Source organism: Coccidioides immitis (assembly GCF_000149335.2).
Source record: "Coccidioides immitis RS genomic scaffold supercont3.6, whole genome shotgun sequence".
In the NCBI taxonomy this organism is placed as follows: Eukaryota; Fungi; Ascomycota; class Eurotiomycetes; order Onygenales; family Onygenaceae; genus Coccidioides; species Coccidioides immitis.
This window is the reverse complement of record NW_004504312.1, coordinates 94420-113161: the sequence shown is the minus strand read 5'-3', so window position 1 is coordinate 113161 and position 18742 is coordinate 94420. Positions and strand designations below refer to the sequence as shown.

Sequence of the window (18742 nt, the reverse complement as noted above, 5' to 3'; positions counted from 1 at the left end):
CAGTGGAGTGAAGTATTTCCTACTTATAATAGATGATGCCACATAATACAGGTGAATCTATCTTCTGAAGAAGTGAATAGAAGCTCCAGAAACCCTAAAGAACTAGATCAACATGATTAAAGTGTCTACTGAATGAAAAATCAGTACTATACTGTCTGATAGAGCTTCTGAATTGATGAGTCAACAACTGGCTGAATTCTACAGGAGCAAGAGTATATAACAGAAGATTATATACTCATATACATCTTAACAAGATAGAACAAGTGAACAAGAAATATGACTTCTTTGTAAGTGAACAAGAAGTGTACTTATAGACTCAGAACTATCCAATAAGTTATGAGGCAAAGCTCTCACCACAGTCTCTATAATAGTGAATCTATTGCCTACCTCAGTGCCTCTATACAGATGCAAGAACACAAAGCCATTGACACTCTTTAAAGCCTGGACAGGTCACCAACCCCATTGCAGATGGATCTATAGATAGGAATGTGATGCCTACATGAAGATTTTGAATGAATTCTCAAAGCTTCAATCTAGGTCCAAGAAGGTCAAATTTGTAGAATATCATGGCATGCACACCTACAGGCTTTGGAACCCAGAAACAAACAGTATAATGATCTCACAAGATGTTATATTCAATGAGAAATTGGATCAAATCCCTATGAATTCACTAACTGAAGCCAAATACATTAAACTTCCAGAGAAGTACAATTACATAGATTTATTGAATGGCTGGCAACACAAGCTACTAGCTTATCTTGCAAAGAAGAAGTCAGAAATCATGAAGAAGCTTACAGACAGCAAATTAGAGACTTTAGAGCCTACATACCTGGGCAAAGAGCAAGAAATTCTCTCAGATGCTACAGAGAAAGAAGAGACAAATAAAGCTAAGCTTCCAGTGCTCAGTACACATACAAATATACCAAAATCCATCACTAAAGCCAAACACTCTGAAGAGTAGCTTTATTGAAAGGAGACTCTAGATATTGAAGTCTCCAAATTATAAGAGAAAGATACCTGAATTCTAGTCAAGAAGGAACCCCAAATGCAGATTCTCTCTGGCAAATAAGTATTCAATAGAAAGCTCAACAACACAGGTGGCACAGTATAATTCAAAGCCTGTTGGGTCATACATGAATTCAAATAGCAAGAAGGCATTCACTACAAGAAGATCTACACAGCAGTTGTTAGTGAATCTACAACAAGAGTCTTCTTTGCTATCTCAACAGTCAAGAACTGGAAGGTCAGAGTCTTTGACTTCATGACAGTCTTTCTAAATAGAACTCTTCCAGAGAACAAATGTGTATACATTTAACTACTTACTGAATTCAAGCACAGGCAGGATAATCTAGTAGAACTCTTACATCAGAAACTCTACAGATTAAAGCAAGCTGCTAGACTTTGATATCAAGCAGCTACTGACTATCTGAAATCTCTAGAATTCCAGATCTCTTCATATAATGCAGGCCTACTCTACCACAAGAGAAAGCAAATCTACCTAATTCTACATATCAACAACTGCTGTATAATGGGACCCAACAAAGCTAAAACAGAATGGCTCATCAAGAAGCTTCAGGAACACTTCAAGATCAAGAAGATTACAGAACAGGGCCATTACCTAGGCATGTGAGTTCAAAAGCAGCCAAATAGAGACCTTTTTGTGAACCAGAAACAGTATATCAAGAATCTACTAACTGAATATGGAATAGAAGACTGCAAACCTTCCAAAACATCAATAAAGAAAGGAATAAGCATCAAATTTGTGCCAGATCAGACTCTTAAAGATGAAGTTAATGAGCAGGCTACACCTATAAATTACAGAAAGGCCTGGGCTCTCTATAGTTTCTAGTTACATGTACAAAGCCAGATATTGCATTTGCAGTCAATTATCTGGCAAGATTCAACAGCAGGCCCAATAGAGAGAGCTGGACAGCATTCAAGCAGATTCTACACTACCTCAAGGGCAAAAAATCAAAAGGAATAGTCTTTAAAAGAGATATGAATTCTGAAGACTTGAAACCAGCAGCCAGTTTGGATTCTGACTGGACTGGAGCCAACCCTGCATACAAATCCACCAGCAGCTATATTATTACCATGAACAGAGCTCCAATATTGTGAAGATTACAGCACCAGATATCTATCTCAAAATCTACAACCAAAGCAGAGTATTTGGCAGCTAGTGAAGCTGCTTGTGAACTGATTTGAATCAATAACCTGTTGATAAATGCCAGGGTAATTAGTGAAGGCTCAGCAAGGCTAAGGAGCTCAAAATTAAGTGTTGACAACAAGGGAGCCATTAACTTAGCCAAAGCTGAAGCTATAAAATAAAGAGTATGCCATATTGAGATTTGGCACCATATGCTAAGAGACTGGATGCAAAAGAACAAAATCTCAATCAAGCACATTGGAAGCAATGCAAATAAAGCTGACAGACTTATGAAGGCTCTTGCAATGAATCTCTACACTCAATTTGTGAGCACAATAGGGGTGACAGATTAATACAGAAAAATATGGAGGTTTATCAGTAAAGCCAGCAAAAATACTGTATTGCAGTGAATGAAGCTAAGTCTAAAGAAGAAATAAATCTGGATTTTGTAATTAATTTTTATTACAGATTTAAGAGATTTGGAAGCTTTGGATCTTTGTGGCTCTCACTCACTGCTGGAGCTTGTTGCATAGGGGGGTGTTAGGTAATCCAACTAGCACCTCACTCACATGACCCACATAGATTAGCTGAGATTCCCCTTTAGGTAGCTTAGCAAATGACAAGCATACAAGTCCTCCATCATATTGACCTGGAATATAGTTATTCCATCCCCTTTTAGGTTTAGCCTCAGCTTGATCTTGTTCTTTTTGCCTACATGTTATTTTTGGATGCTAGCATAGAGATTTTATTAGACATGAACATCAAGATAGAGATCAACTAGAAGATCATTCCTATTTTTCATCAAGCAGATAGTTCCAACACCAGGCAAAGAGATGCATGAGCGCCGCAACAAATTCGGTATCTTGCAGAGAGATACAGGCCGCCAACCATTGAGATGATGCACCTACACAGGGAAGGCGATCGCGACTTCCCCGGATGGTTTGACATGCCCTGTCCTTTGTGCCTTGGCCTCGAAATCCCTGCCGTCCGTCACGCTTCATGTGAGGAAGACCCATTGATCTGACGGTCAAAGCCAGCCAGATCATTTAGAAAGAGACATAAGCCCAGCCTTCCCCTTTGCAAATGATGGTTAAACAATTTTGTCTATCTCAGCCTGCTTAAAAAACTAGTCGCATATTCCGCCCTCTGCACTTGTTCACGATGCCCGTTGAGAAGTCCAAAATCAGTTTCACGAATCAACGTGCTCGAAGCGATTCAGCTGAAGATGCCATCACCAAATTTAGCGCGCAGCTTGATTCAAGGGGTGTTGATTCTGCGAAAGTGAAATGCACGCCTAGGTATGTCTTGAAAATGAAATATGCCCCGAACTATCTGCTAATCTCCCAAAGCGGACAATCCTGGCACGTTGGCGGAACCGATCCGAAGGAACCTGAGCATTTAACAGTGGAGTTTAAGGATGCTGCCGGCAATCATGTCACTACAAAACATGTTTACCGTTTGTAGGCACCATGAGACAACCTCTATTCAAGTAAACTTCTAGTGAATTGGCAACGGAAGATGGGATGTGTATTGATGAATGAATTGAGAGAGGATCCAGGATTCTTTATTGGCTGCTCACTTGCTTTGCAAAACATATGAAATTGTAGATCAAACAACACCCGGCAAGAAAATATTTCTGGAGTAGCAATTGAATTTTGGGAATCTTTACCAGCATGCCATCAAGAATTCTAGAAACACACCCAGTGACTTAGAGAGCACCTACTGTGGGGTGTCTTGTGTGTTGGGAGCGGGTGATGATGACCCCAGTCTGCCCAGACTGCCATCTCCCTTACAATGCTTTAAAACCATGGAAAGTATTAGCGAACTGGAGAAAAGTAATACAGAACTGAAGAAAGCTCCACAACAGTAAAGTAACTGACAAAGATTCCTCAGAGATATTCCGCTAATATAAACCTGAAGCAAACAAGATGGACCCTGTCATGAGCTCAAGAGATATATTATCTGTAGATTCTTTGATAATAACATTACTTTGTCACCAGATGCATACATCTTATTTTAATATTTCTGATTATAGAACTGTACTTAATTCTTCTTTGCTTTTGTCAAATATTCTATCAGATTATCTCTTAATATAAAGATTATTCTCAGTCTCTTATTAAGTGTTGTCTGTGCATTATCAGTCATCTTCTAGATCTTGTCTAGTTTTCTAGATTCAAAGCCATACATTACTTTAAATAGAGATATGTGTGTTGTGAAGTGTTCTGATCTGTTGTATACAAACTCTGTGTACACAAGCTACTTCTTCTAATTATCTTGTCTATAATTATAATAAGTATGAAGATATTTCTTTAAGATCTTGTTCAGTATCTCTGTTTGACTGTTTGTTTGTAGATAAAATACTATACTAAGTTTCTATCTAACTTTCATGTGAAAACATAGCTCTAACTAATATTTGCTTGTGAAGATAGATTTCTGATCTGAGATAATATTATTTAAAAATCTGAAGTTCTTAAACATCTTTCTCAGCAAGAAATTTACTATCTTTAGTGTGTTAATTTTCTTTCTACATACAAGAAAATGTGCAAGTTTTGTAAATTAATTTATGATAACTAGAACTGTATCATATGAATTTCTCTTTTCTTTAATTAAAGAAAGATTTGTTATAAAGTTTATAAATATTAAATATCAGAGATTACTGAATGTTGATAATAAAGTAAGTAGCTTATATAGTTTATATATTGAAGTCTTCTCTTGTTAACAGATTTGATATTTATGTATATAGATCTGAATATAATATCTTATTAAATACTATTTGTATTTTTGCTGAAGTAAGATAAATATCTTTATTATATTAAAATAATCTGCAAATAAATTATTATAATAAACTTATAGTAGTTTCTGTCTTAAAGCTAAATTACTTAAGATATAAATTCTGCTGCTCTTTATTAATAGATTTTATTTGTTAATTTTCTACTCTAACTGCTAAGATTCTGTCTTGACAAATCTTACTTGTACAGAGAAGTTATTTCTTTATATATTTAGCAACAGATCTAACATGCTCCTAGTTAGTTTATTATAGATTTTTTTGTCTTATGTTACTGTATTTACATATATACAGAGAATTCAGAATCTTCTGTAATTTCTGTATTTGTAAGGACTGCAACCCTGTGAACTAAGATAACAGACTGGTAGAAGGTTGTTCCAGGGTGAAGCTCTAAACTCTAGACAGAAAATTCACTAAAGAGATCAATGTTTATTCAATATAGAAGTCTATTATATATATATAGCAAACTCTTGCTCTGAACCTCTTTTCTAGAGCCTGTCTTAGTATTTTGTTATTATAGCTATCTAGTTGGCAACAGAGATTCTCTTTCTACAGCACCTAGCTGAGCTTCTAATATAATACTAAGACCTACAACATCTTTGACTCTTTGAAGATTTACAGTTAAATTTTTCAACAAATAATTAAACAAACAAACAGATGAATAAACAAACAAACAGAAGCATATCTAAATAATAAGCTCAAGCTCTGATAAAAAGATCTGAAGATCAGGCTGAAAGTTCATGATATAGAGATCAGAAAATATAGACTCTGCAACAGTAAGCTTGAAGAAAGACTTTCTCCACACCCTGGAGAAGAATACTGACTATATATATATAGAGATATTACAGTCTATAAATAGTAGAAGATTCAACATGCAGCAACTGTAAGGATTCACTTGTGAACCCCTTACATGAATGAACAACACCTATAAGAGTCTAGAATCTCAGCTTGTAAGCTGTTGGAAGTATATGTGTTCTCATGAGATACTAGATTATGTGCTCACAAGCACACATAAAAGACCACCACTGCACAAATCTCTTATTAAGAGCCAGTGGCAATCTTGTCTACAAGTTATATATAGTTGCCAATACTAGACTTTTTATCTTGTGTACTCTTTTTTACATACAATTTCTTTTATAGATTTATTGTCATGCTGATCCACACATACAATCCTCACAGCAACTGTGAACTGAGAGAAATAAATTGCAGAAACATGTTCAGAAATTAAATATACAGATTAATGTCAATATACTGGAAAAGAAGAATCTTCAGCAGATAGTTCTTAATCTGATAATGTAGTTTCAAGCCAGTAGTATTGAGAGCATTAATGGAAAGAAAAGCAGCAAGATAACTGATTCTGATTCTCTCTCTAATAGAAAGAACTCTGTGTTTAAGCATTAGATCTTCTAAATAAAAAACAAGTTACAAATTAATAATGATTACTTTGCTAATAAGAATAGCAAGATTATCTATATTGAGAGCCAAACAACAGAGAATACTGCAAAGCATCTTACTCTCTGAATGTGAATTAACTACCTAGAAAGATTCACTACAGCAGATAAAGTTTTTCAGCATCTGGCAAGCATATACAAGAACTTAAACAAGCTAGGCTGGTATTCAGAACTGGGACAGGATACCATTTCCCATTGAAGCTCATTCCAGTCTCAAATTTAGAAACAGCCAGAATTCCAAATATGAAATCTCAGTCTCATGTCCCATTCCACTCAAGAGCTTGAGATTCTATTACTATCTCTATTTCATAAATTATTTTCCAGTCCTATTCTCAAATAGAAACTTATGTCCCATGTTCTATTCCAGCAGAGAAGATAGGCTCTTATTTCCCATTCTGGCCAGATTTATAGTGAGACCAGAATGGGACCAGATTTCCTGGCCCTATTGTGTCAAGAGTCAAACTGGTCAAATTTTGTGTGAAATCATTATCAAATTTTGTTACTTTTTTGATGAAGATGAAACTCTTAGAAAAATCAATTTAATTGTAAAAGAAAAAAACTAAGTATTAAAACTAAGTAATGACTAAAGCCAGGAAACAACTAGAAACTGTCTAAATAACAAGTTTATTATCATTATTATTATTATTATTCTTGTCATCATTATTATTCTTGTTATTATTATAATTCTCTTTCTCTTTCTTCTTCTCTCTCTTCTTCTTCTTCTCTCTCTTCTTTTTCTTCTTCTTCTTCTTCTTCTTCTTCTCTTTCTTCTTCTGCTTCTCCAGAACTGGCTTTGTGAACTGGACAGAGGCCCTAATACCTGCTATTTGATAGACAGAGATCCTGTTGGTATCAGAAGAAGACAGAGAGATAATGATAGATAGTAGCAGTAATGATGAAGCAGTAGCAGTAGTTAGCAGAGCAGAGGCAGAATGCAGACAGTAAATAATAGTGGCAGAAGCAGAAGCAGCAGAAGTAGAATAATCAGATGCATTAATTAGATTAAAATAATTTAACCTGGTCATGACACTGATGCTAAGAACAAGCTTCATGCCATTAGTATTGACTGTAATGTGCTTACAGTGCACTATTGTCATAACAGAGTCTATATTACTCAGTATAATTATTCATGCTATTGTTAATAGTGACTTACACTTAAATAGAGTGCACAAGATTGCTTCAGCAGTTTTCTGAAGTAACTTAATAACAGAATATTACTAGTGATATTCATATTCTTGATAATAGAACAAAGTAATTTTCTGAATCAATTACTGAAATGAAGCTACTAGAAGAATTAGTTCTGTAGAGCTCTGGAAGTGATAGATCTTCTTAATAGCATTTATTTTATTAATTAGCATCAAGACCATTATCAAAAATCATTACTTTTTGATATATGAGTGCCAGACTTCTAATTATGAACAAAGTAGCAGAGACAGAGATTCTCCTGATTAAAATTGGTCACATTAATATCTTTATTAACTTTATGTCAATTGCTCTTCTTCAAAGCTCATTCTTTTAATACAGTCTTGTGCTACTTCTCTCCAGCTGTATAAAATGAATGTGTACAGGAAAAACTAACATCTTATCAGTAAATAATATATGCCAGAGCAGTATTCTGCAAGCACTTATCTCTTCACACAACTTATTTTGTTGCAGCACAGGTTCTTGTACAGAGAGGTTGCAGGATAACAAATAATCAGAGAGAGAGAAAGAATTATCAACAGTAGCTCTGAAGAAAAAGAAGAAGAAGAGAAAGAAAAAAAGAAGAGAAGAAAGACTGATTTTATATTATTATTCTGCAGTCAGCATAGCAACAATGTATTGAGCTTGCTTATAGTAATATGTCTATAGAATATAAACAATATATATAGTAATCATTCTATACAAGTACTAGATTAATACACTTCATATTCTCATTATTCTGTAGCCAGCATAGTAACAACATGTGAAGCTTGTTTATAGCAATATGTCTGTAGAATATAAATAATATGTATAGTGAAGTGGGGTACAATGGGATGCCTTGTCAAAGGAGGTGAGTTGGTTGAGATGGTGAGAGTGCAAGAAGGATGAAAAATCACAACATAGTAAGAATGGTAATGGCCAAGTAGTAAGAACAGAGAAGCATGCCTTAATGGATGCCTAAGCTCATAAGAAATAATAGTACTAAAGAGCCTGTACTAACACAGGCAGCTCTAATGAGAAACAGTAGCAAGCTTCATGAACAAGAGATCTTCATATTCTCTAACTAATAACCAAACTAGCAATAAAGAATGAGTGTGTAGAAAAGTACAAAGATGCATGAAGATATTGAGTAAGATGCAGGGGCTATGAGTGGTTTATATAGCTCAGAGATAGTAGCTGGAGAAGGTTTTGTGCCTCAGACCAGAACAATCTTTGTTCTAATATGATACCAGAATTTCCACTACATTTTCTCCTGGCTTTCAATATTGGCATCCCCTGACAACAGGCAACATATGAAACAAAACAAAGGCAATTTAGTAAAGAAAATAAGAGGCTAAGAATTAGTAACAATCTGGTAAGAAAAGAGATAGGAAATAAGAATAAAGAGAGTGACTCAAGTTCTCAGAAGAAGGAGAAGGCTGAACTGACACTGGATCAATATTATTGTGCACACAATGCCAATAGAATTTGTTACCAAAAGCTTTCTTTTCAATTTGGTATGTCTTGACAATGACATTTAAAGCAATTCACATGATCTTTAGGTGCCAGTTATTAATGAAGTTCTGAGTCTTCTTCTCTTCTGGTCCAAAGAGGGTATCAAGCTTCTCAATCACTATAGAGTTGTCCTACCTAATTTGGTCTACCAAGGCATCTGATATAGCTCCTAAGCCTTGCAATTGAATAGCAGTAGGGAATTGATATGGAACTGATGTATAATGGTTTAAATGACCAGAAGGTGATGATGGCCCTGAAACTAGATCTCTATATGCAGTAGAGAGCTGTAACCAGATGCCAGCTTCATTAACTTCAAGATGTTCATGGTCCTTCTAGATTGCCACATACCAGAGTAGCATAGTACACTGGATCTTTTTGCATGAACTGTGAGCTCCATGGGGCAGCAGAGAGCTTGTAATTTGGACATTCCCAGGTTTGCAAATAATGTTGGTCCATCTAATATCAAATTTTCTTTTGTTGTCTTTGGTATACATTGTATTCTTAATGTGGTGAATATAGTCATTGGTGAATAAGTCTTGTTCTTTGACTAGTTCTCACCAATTCTCTAGATGATTATGCATTTCTGGCAAGATTTCTGTGCAGTTGCTGGACTCTTCTGCTGTTAAGATCAAGAATTCTTGTATCATGTTAATGCCCCTTCCAGTAGTAATAGCATCTAGAATATTGATATTGATATGGTGAAATCCAGTTTTATCTCCTGGCTTAGCATACTTGGCATAATATAGATAGGAGATTAATTTCCAAGCATGGTCAGATATTGTCAGCACATACTATAGATAGTATGCAGGGTCCTGGCACATGAGTTATTGGCTGATACTGTAATATATTGTTCTCAATCATCTGTAATTGTCACAATCTCCCATCATTTGCTGATGATGGTAGTATATATTGTATTTACCATTGACCTGAGTGAGTACTGTAGTGATGGTGTCTTGTAACTTATTGTTCCACCAGTGCATTAGCTGGAGAATAATGATAGATCCAGTGGTCTCCCATTTCTTCTGAAGATTGCTGGTGGTGAACTTGTTAACTCCAGTAATCTGCATGTATTAGTTAAAGTTGAACATTCTCATGTTTGTGACCAGAGAAATAATTAACTGATGTTTGAATTTGTAAATGCCTAAAGCATCTTCAGCTCTAGCTGGTCTATTTGCTAAACAGAACCAGAGGTAGATGCTGTTATTGGTCTTAACTGAGCTAATATTGCAACAATTTCTATGGATGTGAGCCAAACAGTTGAGAAGCTCCTCTCTATTAAGTGTGCAAGTCTGCAACCCAAGTTTTGAAGCTATTAGTTTTGCATGGTCATAGCATAGGTAGATATCAGCTTTTTTATTACTAAATGCCTTTCCTAATTGCTTCAGGATGTGAATAAGCTCTAATTCTGAATGTATTTTAATACTCTTTATTTTTTGCAGGAGTTGCTGTTCAAATCCATGGCAATAGCAAGTACCAGAGTGTACTGCTATGACAGATTTTTCACACTCATGTTGAGGTATCTCTTCATCACTTTTGAGAGAAATAATGGACTTGTCATTATTGTCTAAGTCTTGGAGAGTTTGGTGTGCTGACATGGCTGTAATTCTTTCACTGTAGTGCTTTGAAGCTTCTGATTGGCTGGATGAATTGGCCAGTGTACTGGTGAATCCAAATGATGGCTGTGATTGGCCAGTTTCAAATCCATGTGATCTAATTGACATTGTGCTATGTATAGAGGCTCCTGACATGTTGTGGCTATGTGGCATAGACATTCCACTTATTGAAATGTCTCTTGATGATCTTGAAGACTGTAGTTCTTCCAGTAGATCTCAGAAGCTGCTTGCAGTGGGAGGACTTCTAGTGATATTCTGAATTGAATGTTGGGAGCTAGATGACTGTGGAAGAGTCAACAGCTGTAGAAGACTGTAATTACCAATGATAAGGCCCTGTTGATGTAGGGCATTTCTTGAAGAAAGTTTGCATATGTGGTCAACTTCTTTATTGGCTGTAGTATAATCACCTGACAATATAGCTAAGCTCTGGTGATGTCCAGCCCCTGTAGCATCTAGTCTTCAGAGCACTGTACTGTTAATATTATTGGTAAACTTATTCCAATTCTTGTAGACATTTAGAATATGGTGAAGCTTTTATACTGCCTACAGGCTCTCCACTTTTGACCATATGGCATCAATTCTGTTAATACTTCATGTAGCAACAAGTCTATCCTTGATCTTTTGCATATCAATATGATGTTGTTTGACATCCAGGGTAATCTTTCAAGCATCATGGAAATTGGCTTTGAAATTGGCATGTGTAATGTGTTGTCAAGCTCTGGATCTTTCAACATATCAATAGAAATGGGCCACTAAGTTAGTAATTATGTCAGTCACTTGCATCAGTGTATTCATTAGCTTGATCTGTAGGCTGTAGCAATGGTGTGGAGCTTGATTATTAATGTATTCCATAGCTGCTGTTAGGTTATTGAAGAAATGGTCATCCAGGTTGACTCCACTGTCTCTGGTAATAACCAGGCCTTGGTTTTTGAGTGCAGGGGCTAGAGGAGGCAAGTTGCTTCATCCAGCCATTTTAAAGAATATTGGTGATCCAAAAAGAATTGTAAATATCAGAATAACAAAATAGAAGGCAAGAAGAAGTGTTGAAAATGTTGAATCTGTAAAAAGAATCAAGCTTGAATGTAAAAGACAGTAGAAGCTTCAGGGAAGAAAAATCAGTCTTTAAATATCTTCTGAAAAATTCAGAAAAAGTGAAGGCTTCTGCAAATAACAAAGAAAGAGAAACTTCCTAAATAAGCAAGGAAAAACTTCACTTTGCAGACAAATAAAAGAAACCTCCCAAAAGAGCAAGCAAAAACTTCACTTTTGCAAACAAAACACAACAAATTAAACATCTTGTAGAGATATAACAACAGCAAAGCTCCACTCATCTGGTATAACAGTTGGTAATTGTGTTTGCTCCATTTCTCCTTGGTTATTTTTATTTTTGCTCTCACTCTGACCTTGGTCATCCCCCCTATTTAAGAAGCTAACATCCAAGAAACTGCTAGAGAGAATATTAGGCTGGCTTCTTGTGGCATATTTTTGAGGAACATTCTCCATCTCTTCATCTGAATCTGCTGAGCTATCACTGAGCTGCTCCATTCCAGATCTTATAAGATACTTCTTTAATCTGCTTCCTGCAATAGATTCTTTGATTTCAGTGCCATCTAACTCTTCAAGATGATAGAAATCTAGTTCTTGATTGGTGAACTTAACCCTATAGAGTTCTAGTCATTGAAAGTGCAGAATGTTGTTTCTAGACATATTTTGTTCTTCTTTGATATTGTAAAGCAAGACAAGGTCTCTGGATTGAAGAGAGTTAATCTGAATATTATGGGTATCATTAAAGTATTTCTTATTCTTAGTGTGCATTTGAAGCTGATAATGTGCTGCTTTCAGAACATTCTCATCTTATTGTTTGATTTGGTGTGCATGCATCAGAAGAAGGTCTTCAGTCATTCAGACATTTTGTCATGAAATTGTTTGTCAAGTAGAAATCTTGAGTTCAACTGGAAGAACTGCCTCCTGGCCTATTAGCAATCTATAGGAGAAGATACCAGTACTAGTCTTAGTTGTCATTTAATCTGCCATCAGAATTGCAGGAAGATATTTAATTCAATTTCTTCTAGTACCATTGGTAGCTTTAGCTAATTCATCAGTCAAAGACTTATGATCAACTTCCACCATACCATTTGCAGAAGAATTATAGGGTGAAATAACAATGTGTTTGATGTTAAATTTCTTCAGTAAGATCTTCACAACATTCTTATTCTCTGGTCCTCCATCCATAACAAATTTGGCAGGCAGGCCCCATTGACAGATGATATTCTTATAAAGAAATTTGGTCACAGCTTCAGCTGTTGCCTTCTTTAATACTCTAGCTTTCATCCATCCAGTGAAGTCATATCTTGCAACAACCAAATAATTTTGTCCTCAACAGGAAGGCATGTGTTTGATATTTATCTTAACTTTCTCCCAACAGATAGAAGCTCAGGTAGAATGAAGCTCTTCACTTAATCTTTATAAATCTCTTTATTGACATTGAGAACAGTGCTTCACATAAGCAGACATATCTTTATACATCTCTGACCACCAGTATCAAGCTTGTAAGGTAGAGTATGTTTTCTCTTGCTCTTTATGGTCAAATTTGTTGTGCATCATGTGTAAAATTTGTTCACATTATTCTTTGTTGTCCATGACATATCTTAGAGACACACCAGATCCCACTCATCTAAATAGTTGATTGGCCTCCACCACATATTTAATTGCTTTCTTTCAGAATCTCACATACTCCTTTCCTTCCATGCCCAATAGTTTTAATAGAGTGGTTAGATATTGTGCAATTTTCTCCAATTCTTCTGAATATGTGGAGTCTAGTATCCTAAGGTCTTCACTATTGAGAGCTCAGCCAGCTAAAACTCTTATAGAATTCATAAAGGCAAACAGATCTTTGTCTTCTTCAGATTCAGGTTGTTCCCTAGTATCTAGTTCTCAGTGAGACAGTCTGTCAGCAGCTGTGTGTTTTGTTCCAGGAACATGTTTAACAGTAAAGTTAAAGAGATGTATTCAAGCTATCCAATTAGTAACCAAAGCTTCTGGAACATCTGTAGCAGTTCTATTAAGTTGGGTGACAAGAGTTTTTGCATCAATTTCCAAGGTAAAGAGTACTCTATAGATATGGTGTCAGAATTTCTTCAAAACTTTCAAAACAGCTCTGCATTCTTGTTTGCCAGCATCATATGTTTTCTCTGAATCATTCCATACTCTAGATTTGTATTGTGTGGGATGTTGAGCCTCTTATTGCTTCTAAATAATGCATTCTCCTCATTCTAATTCACTGGCATCAACAGCCACAGTGATAAGCAAAGGATCTTGTCCATAATTGATTGAAAGAATGATAGAGAGTGAACATAACTTTTTCTTTAAAAGCATAAAGATATCATTTTGCTCTTCAGTCCATAATCATATAATGTTTTGTCAAAGCAGATAATGTAAAGATTTGGTTATCCAACTGTAATGCTCTATAAGTATTCAGAAATATCCAGCAAGCCCTAGAAATTCTCATAATTCTGTAATGCTTGTAAGAGTAGGTCAATTTGCAATTTTAGCTATCTTAGTTTCCTCAGGTTGTTGTCCATTATAGTTACAGATCCATCCAATGACATTAACTTCAGACATGCAGAATTAAGATTTGGTGCTAGAGATTCTAGCTCCAGAGATTTTAACAAGCTATAGAACATAGTTCAGGTTCTGCAGATGATCATAAACAAATCTTCTTATTTCTGAAAGAACTTCAGTTTCATCTTTAACATGCAATCTCTTTACTTCAAGATCATCTATAAAGGCTTGAGCAATCTCTGGAAAAACTTCTCATATAATCTTCATTATTCTGTATTGGGCTTGAGCTGGCAAATTTGTTGCCCCTTGAACTAAAGTTGTATGGCAAAAGAGCCCAATAGGGGTTGCAATGGCTGTCATATCTCTGCTCTCTTCAGCTAATAGAAAATTATCATATCCAGAGAACAAGTCACATAGACTAGTCATAACAAGTCCACCAAAGTCTTCAGCATATTTGTCAACATTAAAAGAAATAAAAGCATCTCAAATAGTAACTTTGTTGTACATATGTGCTGCATCAACTAAACAATATTTGCCTTTCTGTTTCTTTGCAACCAGAAAATAGGGGTTGGTATATGAATCATGGCAAGACTCCAATGTTTTAGCTTCTAACCTGTCCTGAATGATTTTAATTAGCTTATCATGTAGAGCATGAGGAATTTAGTAAGTCTTAGTCTGTCAAGCTTCATAAGACTTTGTCTTAATAACCTGCAGAGGCAAGCATTCAGGATGAATGTCATATAAATCTTTAAATGACCATGCCAACACCCCTTCACATTTATAAAGAACTGATATGAAAAATTTCTTCTCCCAACTTGTTAGTTCAAATCCAATTTTGAGCTTCTCAATTCTCTCATTTGTTAGCTGTTCTCCAACAGGAAAAGGTGTCATTCTAGGCCTAATATGGTCATCAAATTTATAATTAAACACAATGTGTTTCTCCTCAGGGTAATACTTATTCAAACAAACATCCACTCAATTATCTAGGCCTTCTGGTTTGCTTCCATCAGATTTTCCAGGTGCTAATGATCTTATCTTATCAGCTTTCTGCTTATAAGCAGTGCACACTCTCCAGACTTCTGAAGAAGGTGGCCTGATGTCCCAGCCACTATTGAAAATGTTAACTTGACATGATTTCTTTGTGACAAAATCATGATTTTTGTTCAGAGATGTGTAAATTGATTGAGCACTTTGTAAAATAGGTTTTTGAATTAAGCTGGAATTAATATCATGTGTGTAATGTTTGCAGTGAGCTGTAATGCTGTCTGGATTGGGAAGTGAAGGATGGAAAATCTGAACTCCCAATGCAAAATTATCCTTGTTCTCTGATTGATTCATTTGATTCACCAGTGTGCTGGTCAATCTAATTAGGCTTAGTGTGCTTTTGAATTCACCATTGCTGGAACTATGTTTCTTCTTATTGCTGTAGTCACTAATGCTGGTACTGCTACCAATGCTTCTGACTTCTCTATTCTTTTCAACCTCCTGATCTTCAACCTTCTCATTATTAATTCTTATACCCATTGTCTTTGTTGCATTTTCTTCATCCTCATCAGGCCTTGTATCCACAGGCATCTACCTGATTAAATACCTGTTGAATTGTTTAAATGATTGCTGTTTAATTTATCAGTTGCATATCTCATGTTGCTGGAGCTTGGCTTAAAGCCTTTAAAAACTAGGCAATATGTTCATTTCTTGTTATAAATTTCACAGTTCACTCCTCTGTCATCTGAGGTGTTGCATCCTCAACAGACAGCAAATTGTCAAGATCTTTCAAGAATAAGTTGCTGATCCCCTTCCTTGAATATAAGAAAAGAGGTATAGGTAATAATATCTCTGATCTGAACAGGCACTTTGTCACAAAACACATAAAAAGAAGTAACTTCTCCTGTTTGAACAACCATGGTCACTCACAGCTTATTTTCCATTGGCAGATTCAACATTTTAGTGTACTTCTGAGACAACAAATTGATTTCTGAACCAGTATTGATCAACATCATTAATTCTTGTTGGTTTATAGTGACTGGTGCATATAATGAATGCATTCCATATGCTGTTTTGGATTTTGTTACCATAAGCTTTAATGTAAGTTGACTGGAATTGATCTTTAGCTCAGGCTGAACTGGTTTGGAGACTCCAATCTTTGCATGGCTTTTGCTAGTACTGTTATTCCAACCTGATCTGAAGAATGCTTGATGAAGCTTTGGTGATACACCTATAAGCTTCTTGACTGACACTTTGACCTTCCCATTGAGAATTCAACCCATTAATTCATTGGCATCTGTTGAATTGTGGATCTGAGAGGATAAATGATCTGTTGCAGAATATCTTGATCTTTGTTTCTTCATGGTCTTGTTCTGAATTTCAGGCTTCTTCTGATTGATTGGTTCAACATCTTCCATGATATCATTATTGACACTAGCTTGATTATTCTGGTAGGTAATAAATTATCCAGTATGCTGAGTATGGGGTGTTACAATCTTAGCTTTTTAACTGTTCTTAGCTTCTCTAACAGTTCTAACATTGACTGATGTTCTTTCTTCTAGTGGTTCATATTTCTTATCTGAATCAGATTCTCCATCAGATATTAGATATGCAAGTCATTCTGCTTGAACCTTTACACTGGTTGAATTTGCTGGAGGTGTCTCTTCTTGCTGATTGGTCTTCTTTTTAGGGCTTGTTGACTTTGGAATTGTCCATTCATCCTCTCTTATAGACTGTACAATATACATGTTTGGTATTCCAGGTTTAGGAGTGACAACTTGATAGTTTTGACCAGGGGAATCCATGCACAAGTTCCCTTCATCATCAATATGACAGAACCTGTTATTCACATTGGATTGGTATTCATAATACTGAGATTGATGGTGTTCAGGTTTTCCACAGTAAAAGCATGAGGAATATATTGAAATTTCTCCAGTTCAAGCTCCTTCTTGGCCACTAGAATGATAGCTTGTCATTGGTGAACCATTTTGAGCCACATAAGAATTGACTAATTGTGGTTGGGTGTTCTCTTGTACAGTTGCAAAATTAGTAGTCACATTTGTTGTATAATTTGGTATGGGTTTTGGAGGCCCTTCTCTCTGCAGCATATAGTACTGATTGGAATTTCCTTGTATCTGATTTGACTGTACTCTTATGGCCAATACTAAATTTGTAAACTTGTTGGTCATCTTTTCAATTGCAGCTTTAATATTGGTGCTCTCAGAACTCTTGGCTTTGAATTTTGATTCAGATTCTTCAGTCTTCACAGAACTAGCTGTTCTCTTTAGAGCCTCAACTGTAGGGAGTTTGTTAGCTAATTGATATGACTCACCAAGCTTTTCCATTTCCTTCTGCTTCATTTCATCTTCTTTAAAGACCTTCTTATTCCCTACATACTGGTCAATCAAATCCATGGTCACTTGAACAATCTTCCTAAAATCAATAGATGACATATTGTTTGAAAGATTGAGCTTTGCCTTGTCAATAATCTTATTCTGGAGCTTCTCAGGCAGCCCCTGAAGAAATCAAGACACCTTAGTGAATTCATCAAGCCTTCCATTGGCTTGTACTGTACTGGTGATAGTAGTGTATTCTTGAACATAGGTGCAAATGTTGCTATCCCAAGCACACAGTTTCTTTGTAATTACTCAAAGATAATTCTGACAGTGAATCTTGTAAGTAATGTTCTGATCATGAAATTTATGAATAATTTCTTTAGAGAATACTTCTCAATTACCTTTCTTGTAGCCTTCTAAGGTCTTCATCCATTCTTTAATCCATGTAACACAGTACCTAGCCAACTGTTTGATAATGTTCTTAGAGTCAATTACCCCATGATTCTTGCACATTTGATAAAATCTTTCAATAAACAAGATAGCATCTCTGCCATCAAACCAAGGTGCATTTGCTGTGCCAGGGGAAGGCATAGAAATGTGGAAGTGAACCACAATTCTCCTGTTCTCATCTTGTGACATAGTCACATACAATTCTGTAGTATCTTCAACCATAGTTGATTCTGATCCTGATTTCTTGATTTCTTGATCTTTGGTCATGTCACACAGTATGTTCTGTTGTTTCTCAATGATTCAATATCTTTCCAAAAAACCTATTTATCAGGCAAGCTTTAGATAAGAGCCATTCATATCTAAGCTCCCTAATCTTATTCCTAAACAAAAACCTGATTAGTACTGTATTTCTAGTTCACAAGATCTTACCTTGAAATAGTGTATTGCTTCATGTGTCTCAGAATTTGTTTTTCTTTCTTGGCAGCCATCAAATTACTGCATCATCATCTTCAGGTCTCAGCTTGGTCACCAAATGAAGTGGGGTATGATGAAATGCCTTGTCAAAGTAGACAAGTTGGTTGAGATGGTGAGAGTGCAAGAAGGATGAAAAATCACAATATAGTAAGAATGGTAATGGCCAAGTAGTAAGAACAGAGAAGCATGCCTTAATGGACACCTAAGCTCATAAGGAATAATAGTACTAAAGAGCCTGTACTAACACAGGCAGCTCTAATGAGAAA

The 18742-nt window shown here is 35.8% G+C and overlaps 3 protein-coding genes across 3 annotated transcripts; all 3 read right to left on the bottom strand.

Moving 5' to 3' along the window:
- Positions 1-6993: 6993 nt before the first annotated feature.
- CIMG_13662 (uncharacterized protein) lies at positions 6994-7513 on the bottom strand (the record flags this gene model as incomplete). The annotated part of the gene is made up of 2 exons (XM_001243528.1): positions 6994-7417; positions 7497-7513. 2 exons carry the CDS (start codon positions 7511-7513, stop codon positions 6994-6996), a joined length of 441 nt encoding a protein of 146 aa, XP_001243529.1.
- Positions 7514-15207: 7694 nt separating this feature from the next.
- Positions 15208-15807, bottom strand: CIMG_13661 (uncharacterized protein; the record flags this gene model as incomplete). The annotated part of the gene is made up of 1 exon (XM_001243525.1): positions 15208-15807. One exon carries the CDS (start codon positions 15805-15807, stop codon positions 15208-15210), a length of 600 nt encoding a protein of 199 aa, XP_001243526.1.
- Positions 15808-17153: 1346 nt separating this feature from the next.
- On the bottom strand, positions 17154-18269 carry CIMG_13660 (uncharacterized protein; the record flags this gene model as incomplete). The annotated part of the gene is made up of 2 exons (XM_001243524.2): positions 17154-17732; positions 18048-18269. The coding sequence occupies 2 exons, from the start codon at positions 18267-18269 to the stop codon at positions 17154-17156; spliced, it is 801 nt and encodes a 266-aa protein (XP_001243525.2).
- Positions 18270-18742: the final 473 nt, after the last annotated feature.